Source organism: Abramis brama (assembly GCF_963993115.1).
Source record: "Abramis brama genome assembly, chromosome: 5".
NCBI classification, from domain to species: domain Eukaryota; kingdom Metazoa; phylum Chordata; class Actinopteri; order Cypriniformes; family Leuciscidae; genus Abramis; species Abramis brama.
The window spans coordinates 29,079,898-29,095,402 of record NC_139967.1 but is presented as its reverse complement, the minus strand read 5'-3'; the positions used below and the strand labels follow the sequence as shown (position 1 = coordinate 29,095,402).

Here is a 15,505-nt window from a genome sequence, read left to right as displayed (position 1 = left end):
AGAGTAGCAACTGTTTTTTTTTTTGTGTAGGCTTCTGGGCGATGAAAGTTACACCATTCAAAATGTTCCACACAAATAAAAAAATCTTCCAGGTTTGGAACAGCATTAGGGTGAGTAATTTCTTTGGTCCCTTTAAGCATGCAGTGATATCAGCAACAATTAATACAAAAAGTATTAATTTAACAAACTATCAAAACTGTCTGCCTGTGTCTTGGCTTACTGAATCTGTAGTGTGCAAGAAAGGTGATACAGAGTATGAAAGCAGTTTAGTGAAGACTGAGGCTGATGACACAGCAGGGAGTGATGGTGTATGGAGACCTGTCTATGGACTCTGTCAAGAACGGATGACAGTTGCAGAGAAACGCACATTAGAAAACATCCCATACTTGTGATTTTAACAGTTACTATTATTTAAGAAATATCTCACAGCAATAGTCCTGTTGGGATTACCTGCGACATTGTGCTACTGACGATTCAATCTAGTAATTGTAAGTAGACATTGCTTTTATACAACAGTTCAAAACAAGAAGGTAATATTAGGCTATGTCTGAAATCACATACCTCTTGAGTAGGTAATTATTTTAAATAAGTAATTACTTTACGACTGCTAAAAAAGTATGTTCTATATAGTATGAATGTGTGTACTATGAATGTAATCCGGATGTACTACATTTGCCATGCCATTATCATGTGACCTACCAGCGTCAGTTGCGTTGCTTCACTGTCATTCACAAATCATCTCCCGTGGCCTCATGGGAAAGTAAATCCATCGTATGCACACTTCAGAAATTCGCCCGGAAGTATTAGGTCATCCGGGGACTTTATGCTTGCTCTTTTATGAGTACTGTGAATTCGGACGTACTTATTTTGCTACGTGTTGTTTTTCGTCTACTATAGGGAAGCATGCAATTCCGGATGCAGGTTTACATTTTACAAACAATATTCAAAATGACTTTGTTGGTCTTTGCTCTGCTAATGAAAATAGTTCCAAACAAAGCCAATGTAAATCAGAGTAGTAGCACATCAGTGTTTTGAACAAATGGATTAAATTAATGATTCAATGATTCATAAAGATATTGTCACCACCTACTGGAGTAACAATAACCTACACTGTAAAACCTTTCCATTAAAGTCACTATGAAATTAAAATGGACAATTCCTATTTTCTTATTGAAAATTGCAGTATTTATTATGAATGATTTATCTGCGCACATTATTCATTACTTAAATTCATGTGCTGAATCAAAATAACTTTCAGAAACCACAATAATACAACGATCCAATCAATTCCCAATGGAAAAAAAATTACGTCCCATACATTTTTCAATACGGAACAAAATACTATCACAACTTCCATTTTATGTCGTCTTTAATGCAAAGACTGTATGGAAAGTGAAAACACATTCAAGCACAGTGACACAAAAACATCTGTCCATAATTTAAAATACCATAATTACTGCAGTTAGTGTTGCCTCTCAAAAGCCATAAAAGATTAAAACAGGTTATGTTTCAAACTGTGTAAGAAGCTTCATGAGTCTTAGTTTCATTCCTTTTTAATGTCAGTAATGGCTACTAAACCAAAAGTTTTGCGTTCCACCGAGAAACTTTGCCATTTCATATTTTTGGCCATCACCATGATGACCTCTTATGGTCTCTGTCAGTTACAACAACTTTATGCCATGGTCGTTCTGAATACTCGATTCTGACTGGTTGGAACGTGCACATTAAAACCGTTTAATGCACAAGTAGTTCCAATCAGTTTAATCACCATTCTATATTAATGCGCTGCTTTCATTGAAACACAGACACATCACTTGCAGAGATCGGAGATAGCACTGAGCACACACAGAAACATTCAGGAGCACAGAAACTTGTTATCAACACTGCACACCAACTTTTATTAATAAAATAGCTTCTCTGCTGAATCGCTATTTTATATTACCGTACTCAACAAGGAGGTGGTAATGTTGCTGTTTTTGAAGTAATTAAGCTCACAGCTTAATTGTTAGTAGACAGAGATGCTGCAAAGACTCAGGTAATTCACACAAGCAGTTAGATCTAACCCTTCCAGTCAAATTTAGTGCTGCAAACATCAATGAAAGCTTTAACTTGTCAATGCTGGTAAATGACCATGATATAAGTGGGATAATCCATGGCTAGCTGTGCATTAAACGTTCAGAATGCACTCTGCGGAGGCATTCAAAATGTGAATTTTGCTCCACGTCATGCATTAAAGTTTAATGCACAGTTAGCTGTGGATTATCCTTTACATAGTAAGCATGGCATTTTGTCGGAAGTTATGGTTACCATGTTAAAAAATGTTACTTGTTTACTAATATGTTCACTATAATGTTGTACCAGTGAACTCAATCTATATAACCTCACAGTGAAAACATAGTGATAACCAGTCAAGAACATTCACTGCCAGTCAACACTTTGATGATTGTGGAAGAGGAAAGCACAAGCTCCTTTATTCATGGCTTTCAAAAAATGAATTACCCACATAAGGGCAATGACTCGCACATTTTTACTACCTGTACTTTTGTTATTTTTCCATTGTCAGCTTGTCTTTATGATCTGCACTTTAAAAACCATATGGATGGATCTCACATGGCTGAGTGAGGCTATAGCAGTGTGATTTATATTCTGTTTCATATCTGGTCCATATAATTTAAAAGAGAGTGTTTAACAGAAATGAAAGAGAATAAAAGATTTGGGAAAATATCAGAGTCAGGAAGCCAGGATTATTTTGGGAAAATGTTCTCTGTAAAAACCGAGTATATATCTTTCAATTTCTCTGTTGCACAATTGAGAGTCTGCATGTGCAGGTCTTGTAATCTCTGCAGTGGGGTGATTTTACTGCAGTTTAACCAAGCTCAGCGTCTCATAGTCACTAACACACGAAAAGAGACAGATGAAGGGAATAATGAGAGAGGGAGGACAGAGAAATAGAGAGAAAGGGGGTTGTGACAAGATGTAGTTAGTAGATAAAACAGATTAATAGACAAAGGTGGACTCCTGGATCTAAGCCAAAAGTAATGAAAGACACCCCACACAAAATATTCAAAACACCATAAATTCCTGTAACTAGGTGATGCAGCAATTTTCTTCAAAATTTCCACAGAATACTCAATGCCCCTTTGGTATAAAGCATAGATTTTTGTCAGGATGAATAGACTGATAGTAGATGGGTAATTAGGAAAGCCAAGACTGTAAAACTATATTTAACTAAATTGCTCTGTACATACAGCAGGAAACAAAAATGGATCAAATAAACTGAAATAAATTGGATCATGCATCAACACAAAAGTCAATTTTCCTTTACTAACGCATGATAGCCTTGAGTAATGCCTGAAACTATTATGACAGAAAAGAATAGTAAATATCAAAGTCATATCATATTCATATCACTACATATCAGCCAAACTTGCTCTCAAAATTGGGTTACTAATCCTTAAAATTCACTACAGCTAAATAATGTGGTCAGCCATTTTAGGAAAAGCTCAAATATCAAAGGTTTATAACACCACAACTGTACAATTTGAACAAATTTGACAGAATCACAGATCTCTGTTGTCTTAATATTCTTTCCAATATTTGCTTAAAAGACTAATATATATAATCTATATGTAATGTAGTGCATGAGTTGTATGAACTACTGATGGTGCCTTTTTGTAGGCTATTTATTGAAGCCTGAAAGCATAAATCAGCATAATAAATCAAATAGGGTTTTGAATGATTTGAGGATTAGTAAATGATGACAGAAATTGCATGTGTGAATTGTGAATGGTCAAAGTGATCAAATGTGGAATATGAAGCTGTGCAAATTCACTTGTTATACTATGATAGCAAACATAAAAAGACTCAAGAGCTGCAGAAAGTTCACATTCTGACTGGCAACACTGCATCATCTCTGCACTAAATTACCACTGCACCACTGTGCCTGCTGGAAAGCAGCCATTATCTTACTCACCGAGAGATATTCAGTGTTTTTAGCATGAGTCAGCAGGCTCTGAAAATCTAGAAATATTTTAGCAAGGATGCATTAAACTGATCAAAAGGGGCAGTTAAGACTTTTACATTGTCACAAAAAAAAAATCTATTTCAGTTATTTTGAGCTTTCTACTCATCAAAGAATCCTGAAAAAAATATCATGGTTTACACAACAATATTAAGCAGCACAGCTGTTTTCAACATTGATAATAATAAAAATATTTACTTTAGCAGCAAATCAGCATATTAGAATGATTTCTGAAGAATCATGTGACACTGAAGACTGGAGTTATGATGCCGAAAATACAGCTGTATACATTTTAAAGTATATCAGAGTTATCTTAAATTGTAATAATGTTTCATAGTATTATGATCATATAAATGTAACCTCAGTAATAAGAGACTTCTTTCAATAACATTAAAAAAATGCACTGACCCCAAACTTTTATATTTATATTGGCTTTGACAATGACTGAGATGCAAGAGCATTTGAGATCTTTTGGTCCCTACATGTTTTAATCTTTCTGGCTAAGGAGCAGCAATTTATTCAGCTGAGGACCGTATCCGATCTCAAAGGCCAGTACAAAGGCTGTACCGACAGTCACGGCCGGCCACGTGCGATTATGTCTTAAAAGCCATTGACAGAGTATAAGGACAAAGAGAGAGAGAGAGAGGGAGCATGAAAGAGAGGGAAGCAGAGCATGCCACACAATGCCCTGAGGGCTCTACAGATGAGTGCATAAGTGAAGAAAAGGCAGGATAAAAAAGAAGGATAGAAAGAAAGAGAGATGCTCAGACTTGATTAAACTGATAAAACACATAAGAATGTCAATTGATATCAATTGAACCAAGTCAAAGAGAACTACAAGACTGTTTAAACAGCAGTCCCAGGTGAAAAAGACATACTGTTAAATGTATTAAAAATGCATTATAGTATATTTGTATTGTACTAAAAACAAACTCAAGTACATTAATACATTTAATAATACACTTGCTCTAGAAATAACAATTATAAAATGAAGAAGAAAAAGAAGATGAAAACATAAAAAAATTGTATTGCCCTTTTGTTGCTTCCTTTTTGTCCAACATATAAAACTGGCTGGCTACACTAGATATTAATCCCTCACATCTATAAGTTCAATGTTGTTGCGACACTTTGATAAAAAAAGGACATTAAAAAAAAATAAAAAATATTAAAAGATATAAACTTTTACAATTCCTGTCTCGTTTCCCCTGTTTTGGGCCCTATCATACACCCGGCGCAATGCAAAGTGTTTTTTGCTAGTTTCAGCCCAACGCAGTTATCATTTTCACATCCTGCGCCATGTTGTTTAAAGCAGGGCTCAGTAGTTTCGGGATTTCTTCGCTGTATGCTCGCAGGTTTTTCTCTAGAGCTCCCCCCACAGCTTCGGAATAGATATTTGACAACACTGTTGTAAAATCTTGTTGGCGATTCTCAGACACCAGAGGCTAGTAGATCAACGACATCAAAGCAGATGGGACATTCTTTAAAACGTCTTCTTCATTCGGGTTCGAACAGCGTGAGGGAGCGCAATAATGACAGCATTTTAGCAGATTTCTTTTGGCCGTAAAGCAATTGTTTACATCGCGAGACCTGATATCACGCGAGACTTCCTGATGCAGCGGCCGGCGGCCCGCCGACTCAAAGTTGCAAGTGCGGATTCTCCGCTCACAGGCACCAGGGGGGTGCGAAACGACCACCATTCAACCCGAAATAAGTAATAGAACCATTCCAATGACTCCGAAGCTATTCAGTTAAGGTAAAAAAGTTACTTAGTTCACCTTTAAATGGCAAATGCATTTGCGCCTATTTATGCGCCCATGGGCGTACTGGTCTGAAAACGAGGTGTGTTCAGGCGCATCGTTGGCGCGTTGCTATTTTGAGGCAAATGAAATAGACTGTGCCATTGACCAACTGAAACCTACCCTGCGTCTCAATGCCCATACTATCCATCCTAAACAGTATGTTAGATTAAAATAAGTGTGTCCCAAAGCATAGTGCGTTGAAAAGAGTATGAAAGATTTTCGAAGTGTGGATCCGTGCACACTCTAAAGACTAATATTGCCCACAACCCATTGCGCTTTGGAGGAGGAACTACAAATACGAGTAAAAAGTGTTAAAAAAACAACACTACAAAACATGGTGGATATGCGCGACCAACGAAGAGAGGTTTAGGCTGGATCCCAAATGGCACACTCCGGCCTTGTGGACCTCCTTCGAGTTCACACTTGGTGACGTCAGGAAATGCAGACCTAAGGGGCACTGGCCTTGAGTCCAAGAGGGCACACGAGAGAGTATTTTGGGACAGGCTTGATGATATCATGCCACCGAAAGCCAAACAGCCACGAAACTCCTCCCCTCATTTATCTGATTGGGTTTTCACAATGATTCCTGGGTAGGTAACTCGTGTGGAGGGTGCGAAAGTGCGGGCTTCGCCGAAGTCCGCATCGAGGGCACAAAGGAGGCGCTCGCGAGCACACTTCTGAGCGCTGAAATGCTGAATGGGACACCCTACGGACTCGTACACTTGGCAAGCAGGCCACGAGACCGCGAGTCCACATGAAGTGTGCTATGGTGCTATTTGGGATCCAGCCTTAGATAAAGGTTTGAGTGACTAATCAAAAGAAAAATATTTATTTAATGTTATCCGTGTTATATTTCATCTGCAATAACAATGTGGACTTTTATAAAGATCCGTTTGGCCATTAACTTTTAAATGCATCGTTATGCATTAATATGAGGAGAGTTCTCTGCATGAAAGACTCGCGACTGCAGATCAATGTGCTACTGCATTTCTCTCCAATACAGTAGGAAATGAAATGAAATGTGGAGGATTTTATCTTTGATAAGATGATTGACACGCCAGTTTGCGTGATAGGATGCGTGTAACTAAGGGACAGAGAGCAACCGTTAAAGACGCAATTGTAGGACGTGATAGTATCTTGAACCAGTATCTCAAAGCTTGTCTACTTTTTGCTGCACACTCAAAAGTATCTACTTTTTCTTCACAAAAAGAGTACATATTTTTAGGGTGTAGTATAAGTAGGCGAACTGAGACACAGCACTGATCTAAAGTCAATGGCGCAATATTTTTTTGTTATTTATAGAGCGCGTTAGTAATGTGCGCCTATAGGCGAGTCTACAACGTGCGTACACTCTGCTCATTACACACACAGGGACGCGCAGCAGCACACAAACTAGCCAAATATAAAAAATAAAAGGATTACAATGTAAAATATTAATATTGTGTACGTAGAGATATGACAGAATCTGGCTTGTCCCATAGATGGTCTGCTTGCACACTTTAACCTTGCGCACGAGCAGATCCGTTTCCTCTCTGGAGATGCGTTCAGTCTTTCTGCTTGCAAATTCCGTCATGTAAATAGCAACAGGGCTTTTAACAGGGGGGTAATCGAGCTCTCGAATAGCGTACCACCCCTGGGGGCCGCCATTGGCTAACAAGCCATCACCTGCTGTTAGCATTCCATTGACTCCCATTCATTTTGGCGTCACTTTGACAGCGAATAACTTTACATCTGAGGCGTTTAAAGACTCAGTTTAAGGCCCCATAGAATCAGTTTTTGTAAAAATAGGCTAACGATCGCGTCATAACCACACGACTCTCTGGAAATTACCGTATAGACAGGAGGAGAAGCTCGCAGTCAGTCGGGGGGACGTGGAGGCATAAAGTCTGATAAAGTCAAGGGAGAGGCCCATAGAGAATCATAAAGTTGCTCCTGCTCCTAGCTCACGGACAGCTCCTACTCACGCTCTCCGTCTTTGCAAGATTCAGAAGGGAATGATTCAGATTTCGCTTGGCACAGCTACTAGAAGACTTACAACTGTTAGACAGGTTGCTCACGTTGCATCTACGTATAATCTTCTAGTATTTCATTGAGAATAGATGGAGGGATGGAGGGATGGATGGAAGAAATTCTAGTTTTACATTTTTATAATTCTACTTTTTTTATTTGTTGATTTTAGGCCACTTACCCCAAACAGTTGTGCATGGTGCTGCCAAAACCAAGCTCATGGGTTTGATTTCCAGGGAATGTATGAACTAATAAAATATATACCTTGTATGCAATGTGCGTTGGTTTTATTAAAAGCATCTGCCAAATGCATAATATAGTGTCAATGTGTATTTGTTATTATTCCTGTTATTCTTACCTAGCCATCCAGAGCTCGAGTCAGGCGCACACATATCCGTCTCTGCGCTAGGGAGAACGAAGCCCACCACGAAGACCTCCACACCATCGGACATGAGCGCCAGCCCCAGCGTGAAGAACAGCTGCCACTGAAACCTGCCATGTCCACACTCCTGTATGATGAGCTCGTACTGCTGGGCCAATTCCTCCTCGTCTGCTTGCCTCTCATTCTCCAGCTCTCGCCGGTCCTTCAGGCCATCCGCCAGTGGCTGTCCCAAAGCCACCTGCCCATCCCTGGGCTTTGCATCCGAGGGGATCCCCTGGTACTCCCCTTCATATATCTCATCTTCATCATCATGACCCTCAGTGGCGTCGCTGGATCCCTCTTCATCATTGGCGTTGTGGCCTGTGTAGTTTCCATCCGGCTGGCTGTAGTAGTCATCATCTTCATCCTGGAAGCGTTGGTAGGCGCGACTCTGGGAGTACTCGTTTGAGGCATGGTCCACAACTTTGTTGACTTTCTTAGCGGCTTGTCTTTTGGCCACCTTAGCAATGTCTCTGGCCCCCTTCATGAGGGAAGATGTGTCTTGTTGAGCTGTATCATCCATGATTAGATGATGGAGGGGAAGAGGTCTGCAGTCAGCACAGAAGAAGAGATTTTGCCTTTATGCCTCTCATGAGTCTAGGGGAGAAACACATGTTCAAAGTTATACTGTGAATACTAAAGTTTTGGGCTTCATATAGTTCATAAATAATCAAAGTTTGGAAAAGCTACCATAATGTACAAGTACTTATACTGCAAAAACTATCTGGGTATGATCATCATAGATGGCAATTTATAAATATATCTTGATTTCTGAAGGATTATGTGACATCAAAGACTGGAGTAAATGCTGCTGAAAATTATTTTAAATTGCAATAATAGTTCACAGTATTAATGTATTTTTAATCAAATAAATGCAGCCTAGGTGAGCATAAGAGACTTCTTTCAAAACACAATCTTTCTGACCCAAAACCTTTGTATGTTATATATTATTTATATACAAATAATGTAAATGGCCATTGTTTCATCATTGTTAAGATGAAAACAGATAGGGTTGATGCTCGTAATTAAAGCAATCAGCAAGCATCAGCCCACTTATATAATATTTACTTATATTTTAGAATCATTGTCCATATGCATTAGAACAGAGGTTTTTTTTACATCAATTTCCAGATAGTTTATTCATTTTTACAACTTTTTACATTAAGAAAATGAATAAAATACCTTAAAGGGTTAGTTCACCCAAAAATTAAAATTCTGTCAGTAATTACTCACCCTCATGTTGTTCCAACCCCGTAAGACTTTCGTTCATCTTCGGAACACAAATTAAGATATTTTTTATGAAATCTGAGAGCTGGATCACTCCTTCATATGCTTCTAGGCAATTTCATTCTGCCGGTCCAGAAAAGTTAGTAAAGAATGTGAGAAGAGTAAAGAGTGTGTGAGAACTGAGAAGATGGCGCAGATGGGTCTTGATGTAGTGTTTAAAATGGTTCTAAAGTGTGCATTTCCTGGATGTCCGAATCATGAGAAACCAACGAGAAAACGTAGAAGTGCCTTACCAATGCAAAAAGTATTCTCGTCGCTTGATAAACTTAAGGTTGAGCCACTGTAGTCACTAGGACTATTTTAACGATGTTTTTACTAACTTTTCTGGACTGGCAGAATGAAATTGCCTAGAAGCCTATGAAGGAGTGATCCAGCTCTCAGATTTCATCAGAAATATCTTAATTTGTGTTCCGAAGATGAACGAAACTTACGGGGTTGGAACAACATGAGGGTGAGTAATTACTGACAGAATTTTTGGGTGAACTAACCCTTTAAATGTAGTAGTTTCATAAAGTGCAGAAACAATCAGGCAAATCTTCAGCTGACTTTCAGCTGTTTGCAATGAACAAATCAAACAAAAGTAATTGAAATAGCTCAACACAACAAATGTTTCAAGTGGTTTCCCAAATTCAACTGAAAATGCACCTTTTAATGACTTCTGCAGTCTCATAATTATTCAACCCTCTGAATAGAATCCCTCACAACAGCACAAATCTGCAAAACAGGTTTTGTCTCAAGTACACCTGATGCAAGGGCTTCATTAGTTGCACCAGGTGTGCTTAAGCTAGAACACATGAAATATCTGAACTGGCTAAGTTTGTTGAGTATCACGTTTGACTGCATGTTAGAAATGTGGCTAAGTCAAAAGAATGGTCCAAAAAGTTAAGATAAAATATCATCGCCCTTCACGAACAAGGAACAGGATACAAAAAGTTACATGTTCTTTTAGATAGACATGCACTACATGTTCCAAGAGACACCGTTGGAAGCATAGTTTGCAAGTTCAAAGTTAAAGGAACAGTGGTTACACCACCTGGACGGGGCAGAAAAATTAATGCTATCAACGGCTGCAACCATATTTCTGAAAAATCCTCCAGTGACTGCAAAAGACCTGCAGCAAGACTTGGTGGCAACAGGCACTGAGGTTTCAGCTTGCACAGTTAGGCACGTACTAAACGCATGCCCGAACTCAAAGACGTACACAACTACTGACCCAAAAGCACAAGAAAACTCAGCTCCAATTTGCTCAAAATCATATAAATAAGCCACAGAAGTTTTGGGATTTTGTTCTGTGGAGCGATGAAACAAAACTGGAACTTTTGGGCCCCATGTCTGGAGTAAGAAGAATGAAGCATATGCTGAAAAGAATTCCTCTGTCTACAGTTAAGGTGGTGGTGGCTCGTGATGCTCTGGGGCTGCTTTGAATCCTCTGGCACTGGAAACCTGCAGCGTGTGGAAGGCAAGATGGATTCATTTTTGTGTATCAGGAAATCCTAGGAGAAATGTCATTCCGTCAGTGAGGAAGCTGAAGCTTAGGCTTCATTGGATCTTCCAACAGGACAATGATCCCAAGCATACCTCAAATTCCATCAGGGCTTGGTTGCAAAAGAAGTCCTGGAAGATTTTGCAGTGGCCATCATAGTCACCTGACTTGAACCCCATAGAAAATCCCTGGTGGGATTTGAAGAAGGTGAATTTGGGACAAAACATTTCATAGGCTGCAACATAATTTAATAATCGCAAATACGATTGTATATTTTAACTGAACAGTTGTTTTATTATCTTATATTTTGTATGACTTATAGTAAGCACCATACATACTCAGAGCCATACACATCCCTGAGAATCAATCTGTGAGACTTTATAACAGCTAATGGATCAAAAGAGAGCTTGTTTCACTTTCATTGTGTTTACATGCCGTTGGGAAGCTGAGTGCTCAGGCTGCGGAGTAATCCATTATTGGCCGACTGAATGGATGTGGACCATGTGTCTGTCTGAGAGGTCTGACAGCCCCGTTGAACTGCATGATTGGCCCCTCGGTGAAGAGACAGCACTTCCCCCTATCTACCTGCTTAATGCTGGGGGAATCTGACAGTACTGCTGCTTACAAATGATGGATGGCAACAAGTCATGAATATCATCAGCTATAAATCATATGACTATGGAAAGCACTATTCCAGTTCAAATACAACTATATCTAAATCATTTTTCCTAACAAATAAAGATCTCAATACAAGTCTGAAATAATATTGAAAAGAGCCATTCTCAACGTTTTACTGATCTGACAGGAAACAGCTTAACCTAAGTGCACAGTTTAGGTACAATCAGTCGCAAGTGGACTGAAAATAGGCCCTGCACTCTTAATAGCATCTGTCGAAATGATGTATGGTGTTTCTGTTCTCTATGCATTCTCTGGTGCATTGAGAGTCAGCAGGTCAAGTTCTATATGCAAAAACATCATAGCATATTTGGCAAGCTGGCATAAATAACAACGATTTTAAGGGGTGTGCTGTAAAATTGCCCGCAGATATGTCAAGATTTGGTGAGGTGGAAAAAGTGAAAAAAGTTAAACATGGCATTTCAGCCTAAGAACAAAATCAGTTTCAATATTTCATGCAGTGTATTTAGTAATATTTCTTTCATTGTTGTGGTGTGATATAGGCTACTGGTTTCATTTCTTTACAGATGTGTTTCTATATAATAATCTCAGAAGTGATAGGAAGAAAACAACACAAGAAATCCCCAAAATCCCCTATTTCATTAACAAATTATATAAAATATCATTTAAAGTTAAAAAGTAAAATCAGTATTTTATTTTATTTTTTGTCAGGATTGACTTTGACTGACAGAACTGAAATGCAGACAGGAGAAAAGTCAGGCAGTGTGAATAAGACAGGTTCAATCTTCTAATGGTTTGGGGAGGTCATAATTGCATTATAACAAAAAAGCAAATGACCTTATAAGAAGGACGCTAGGGCATCTTGTGTTAAGAGATTGCTTCCGATGATATTATGGAGGAGAAGGAAAAGAAAAACACTGTTGGGGGAGGGTGAATAGCTGTCTGGAGAAAAGATTTTTTATGATGTTCTTTTAAAAGTAATATGTCTAGCACTAAACGTTTAGGCTATAAGACTCGAATTGCAGAGGAAGAAACACAAATATTACTGTTTCTATGTTTCATATTTTGATATTGTGAAATGAAGAATTTTTAAAACTTGCCCTGGATGGCAAAAACATTTTGTACACAATTTGTTTTTTCTGGGGACAAAAAAGTTCAAAGGAAGGCATTTACTGTATAATATGCTGAGCTATTTTCCATGCTCTGTCTATGTTAATTATGTCATAATTCTCAATTAAAAATCACAGTCTTTGATAATTGTAGACATGATTCTTAAGACATGGGACAAAATATTGTACATGTTTACCTGCCATTAGTTTTGAAAAAGGCAACATTTCCATATTGAAATTAACCAGAGACGAGTACTAGAACGTTCTTAACACAAATACAATAGCCTATTTCCTTGAATTGTCACTTTATCAAAAGTATGGCATCACATTATCATTCACTACCTCTAAAATCACCTGTTCTCAGACCACATGCTTCATGTAGATAAAAATATATAGTAAAGTTAAGAAAAACTGAAATATGAATGTATTCGTATTGCTATTTTTTTCTGGAAAAGTTGGAAAATGTTTTAATAATTTTATAAGGATTTTAAATTGAGTTTTACTCTTATACTTTCCATCATTGTCACAAATTTAATTGGGAAAGTTCTGGGAATTTTTTATTGCAACACTAGAAAAAATACAATGGCTGCTGAATGTATCATCAAACGGGATAAAGATTTTGTCAACATAGTATACGCTGTCAGCACAAGATTTTCTGTCTGACTGTGAAACAGGGTCATCTGAAAATCAGTTTGAAATCATCCAGTAGTCTCAATTTAGTTGTAATTCTACCTGAATGCTAATTTGCTAATAAAAATATAGGGCATGACAGCATATTATCTGACAATGTTGACACAGTTAAGTTATAAGGAAAACACATTTGGAAGAAGCAGGCATCATCTGCACTATAATGTATAGTGAATCCCTCTGAAAATGTTTAACAGATTATTCTAATAAAATTCCTCTGTATGTAAATGTTAATCTTGAGATTACATTTCCCACATCTCCAGAATCATGTTACATCATGGTATCACAGTATGACATATTGACATGCATTGCCGTGCACATTAAGAAAAAAAAGTGGGCTCAGATTATGAGGCTTGTCACTCTCAATCACGGCACGGCCGGCTGCATCACTCTGCAGGTATAGCCTAATTCAATAAAGCCTTTTCTCAATGGGCCAGCAGAACCTTGAACACTACAGCAGCAGATTCTAATCTTAACATTGGACATGTGTTCCCAAAATGCAATAACAAATAAATGGTTTATCTTTGAATTGGTCAGAGCATATAATGCAGCCTAATGAGGCTAATGCAGCTGAACTTTATGAAGGCAAAGATAAAAGACTGGTCAATGCGGCATCGCTGATGAAGTGCTGCACGGTTCTCAAGGATACAACCTTGAAACTATTGTAGTTGAATGAGTTTAAAGTGACTGAAATGGTCTCCACTTTTATAGAAAATGGCCACAATTGTTCTAAATCATTTTCTTTTTGAATGTGAAGATTTCAGCCAGTGGTCATCCATAATTTTAGAGAATCTTCAATACTGAACAATTAATATTGTTATTGGACAATTAAAAAATTACCCTTTTTTTATCTAGATTAGAAGATATGGAACTCAATGAAAACCAGCCATTAACACTGATCAATGTTTAAGTCTCAATTTGACTCAAAATAAAGAACCAAAACGGATTTGGCCGTGGGCCTATGTAAAGAACAAAAACAAAAACACAAAAAACAATACATAAATAAAAAAATAAAAAACAGAAATAACTAGGTGAAAATACAGTCTTTTTATTTTCCATAAAATGGACCTAAAAATATTTGTTTAATGTTTTCATTTGGCCTACATTAAAAAAAGGATACAAATGATGTTACTTCTTGGGTGTCATACATTTTTGTAATTTTTGTCTCTCCTCAGTATCTGTCTCTGCAGTGCTCGTAGGCTATCGCCCGCGGCGCGCACTGCGCTCTATTCCAGCCACCGATCAGTCGCTTTCGCTCATGTCAAAACTGACTCTAGAGCAGCGCTAATCACCGGACACCCCCACCTCTAATAGTTCAATAAATGACTGAACATAATTTATTAATTAATGTTTCAATTACACTCCTTCAATTATATCACTTTTAGTTTGGGTTCATGCAAGTCCGAATAAATAATAAACTTTTGTTTCTTGAAAAAAAAAAAAAAAAAAAAAAAACTGAGCTGTCCATCATGCGGTTTTCACAGTCTTATATCAACTGACAAACTATAAGTGCTAATAAGACGACCGTATAAGATTTGGATTCTTTTATTTCTTACTTCTACCGTAATAGAGCAAAATGGATTGTTATAAGGGGAATTAAGTCTTAAAAGATTTGACTCACCCTTTAGGGAGCTGATGAGATGTCGATGTTGGTTCTCCATTACGAGACTGCCGCCGCTGCTAATGAATAAACATTTATGGATCCTAAAGAAGACATCCGGCAACTAAAGCAAGAGCTGACGGTGTTTAGCGCTGCAGTTCTGTCTCCGTCTGCAGTAGCTACTTGAAGAAAGAGGAGAGAGAGAGAGAGAGAGAGAGAGAGAGAGAGAGAGAGAGAGAGAGAGAGAGAGAGAGTAGGTAATAACGAATCACCGCGGTGTGACGTATGTCCTATTGAAAACATCTTTGCCAGATTTGAGAAACTAGCGTGCTATAGATGCACTCTCTCTCTCTCAGCATATTTTGCTAATTAAGAAAGGTTTACGCATCAAAAAATTAATGGGGCTTTAAACAATTTAAATAAAGGACGCAGTCTTTAAAAGCTTTTTCTATTTA

General features: G+C 38.0%; 1 protein-coding gene across 1 annotated transcript in view; it reads right to left on the bottom strand.

Annotated features, from left to right (window-relative positions):
- sv2ca (synaptic vesicle glycoprotein 2Ca) overlaps window positions 1-15,213 on the bottom strand; it is a 35,303-nt gene extending 20,090 nt beyond the window's left edge. Inside the window, exons 1-2 of the mRNA XM_084115082.1 lie at window positions 15,072-15,213; window positions 8,186-8,845 (exon numbers count right to left, since the gene is read on the bottom strand). Of these exons, the coding sequence (XP_083971208.1) occupies window positions 8,186-8,771 (586 nt within the window). The 5' untranslated portion in view covers window positions 8,772-8,845; window positions 15,072-15,213. The remainder of the gene's footprint in view (window positions 1-8,185; window positions 8,846-15,071) is intronic.
- Window positions 15,214-15,505: the final 292 nt, after the last annotated feature.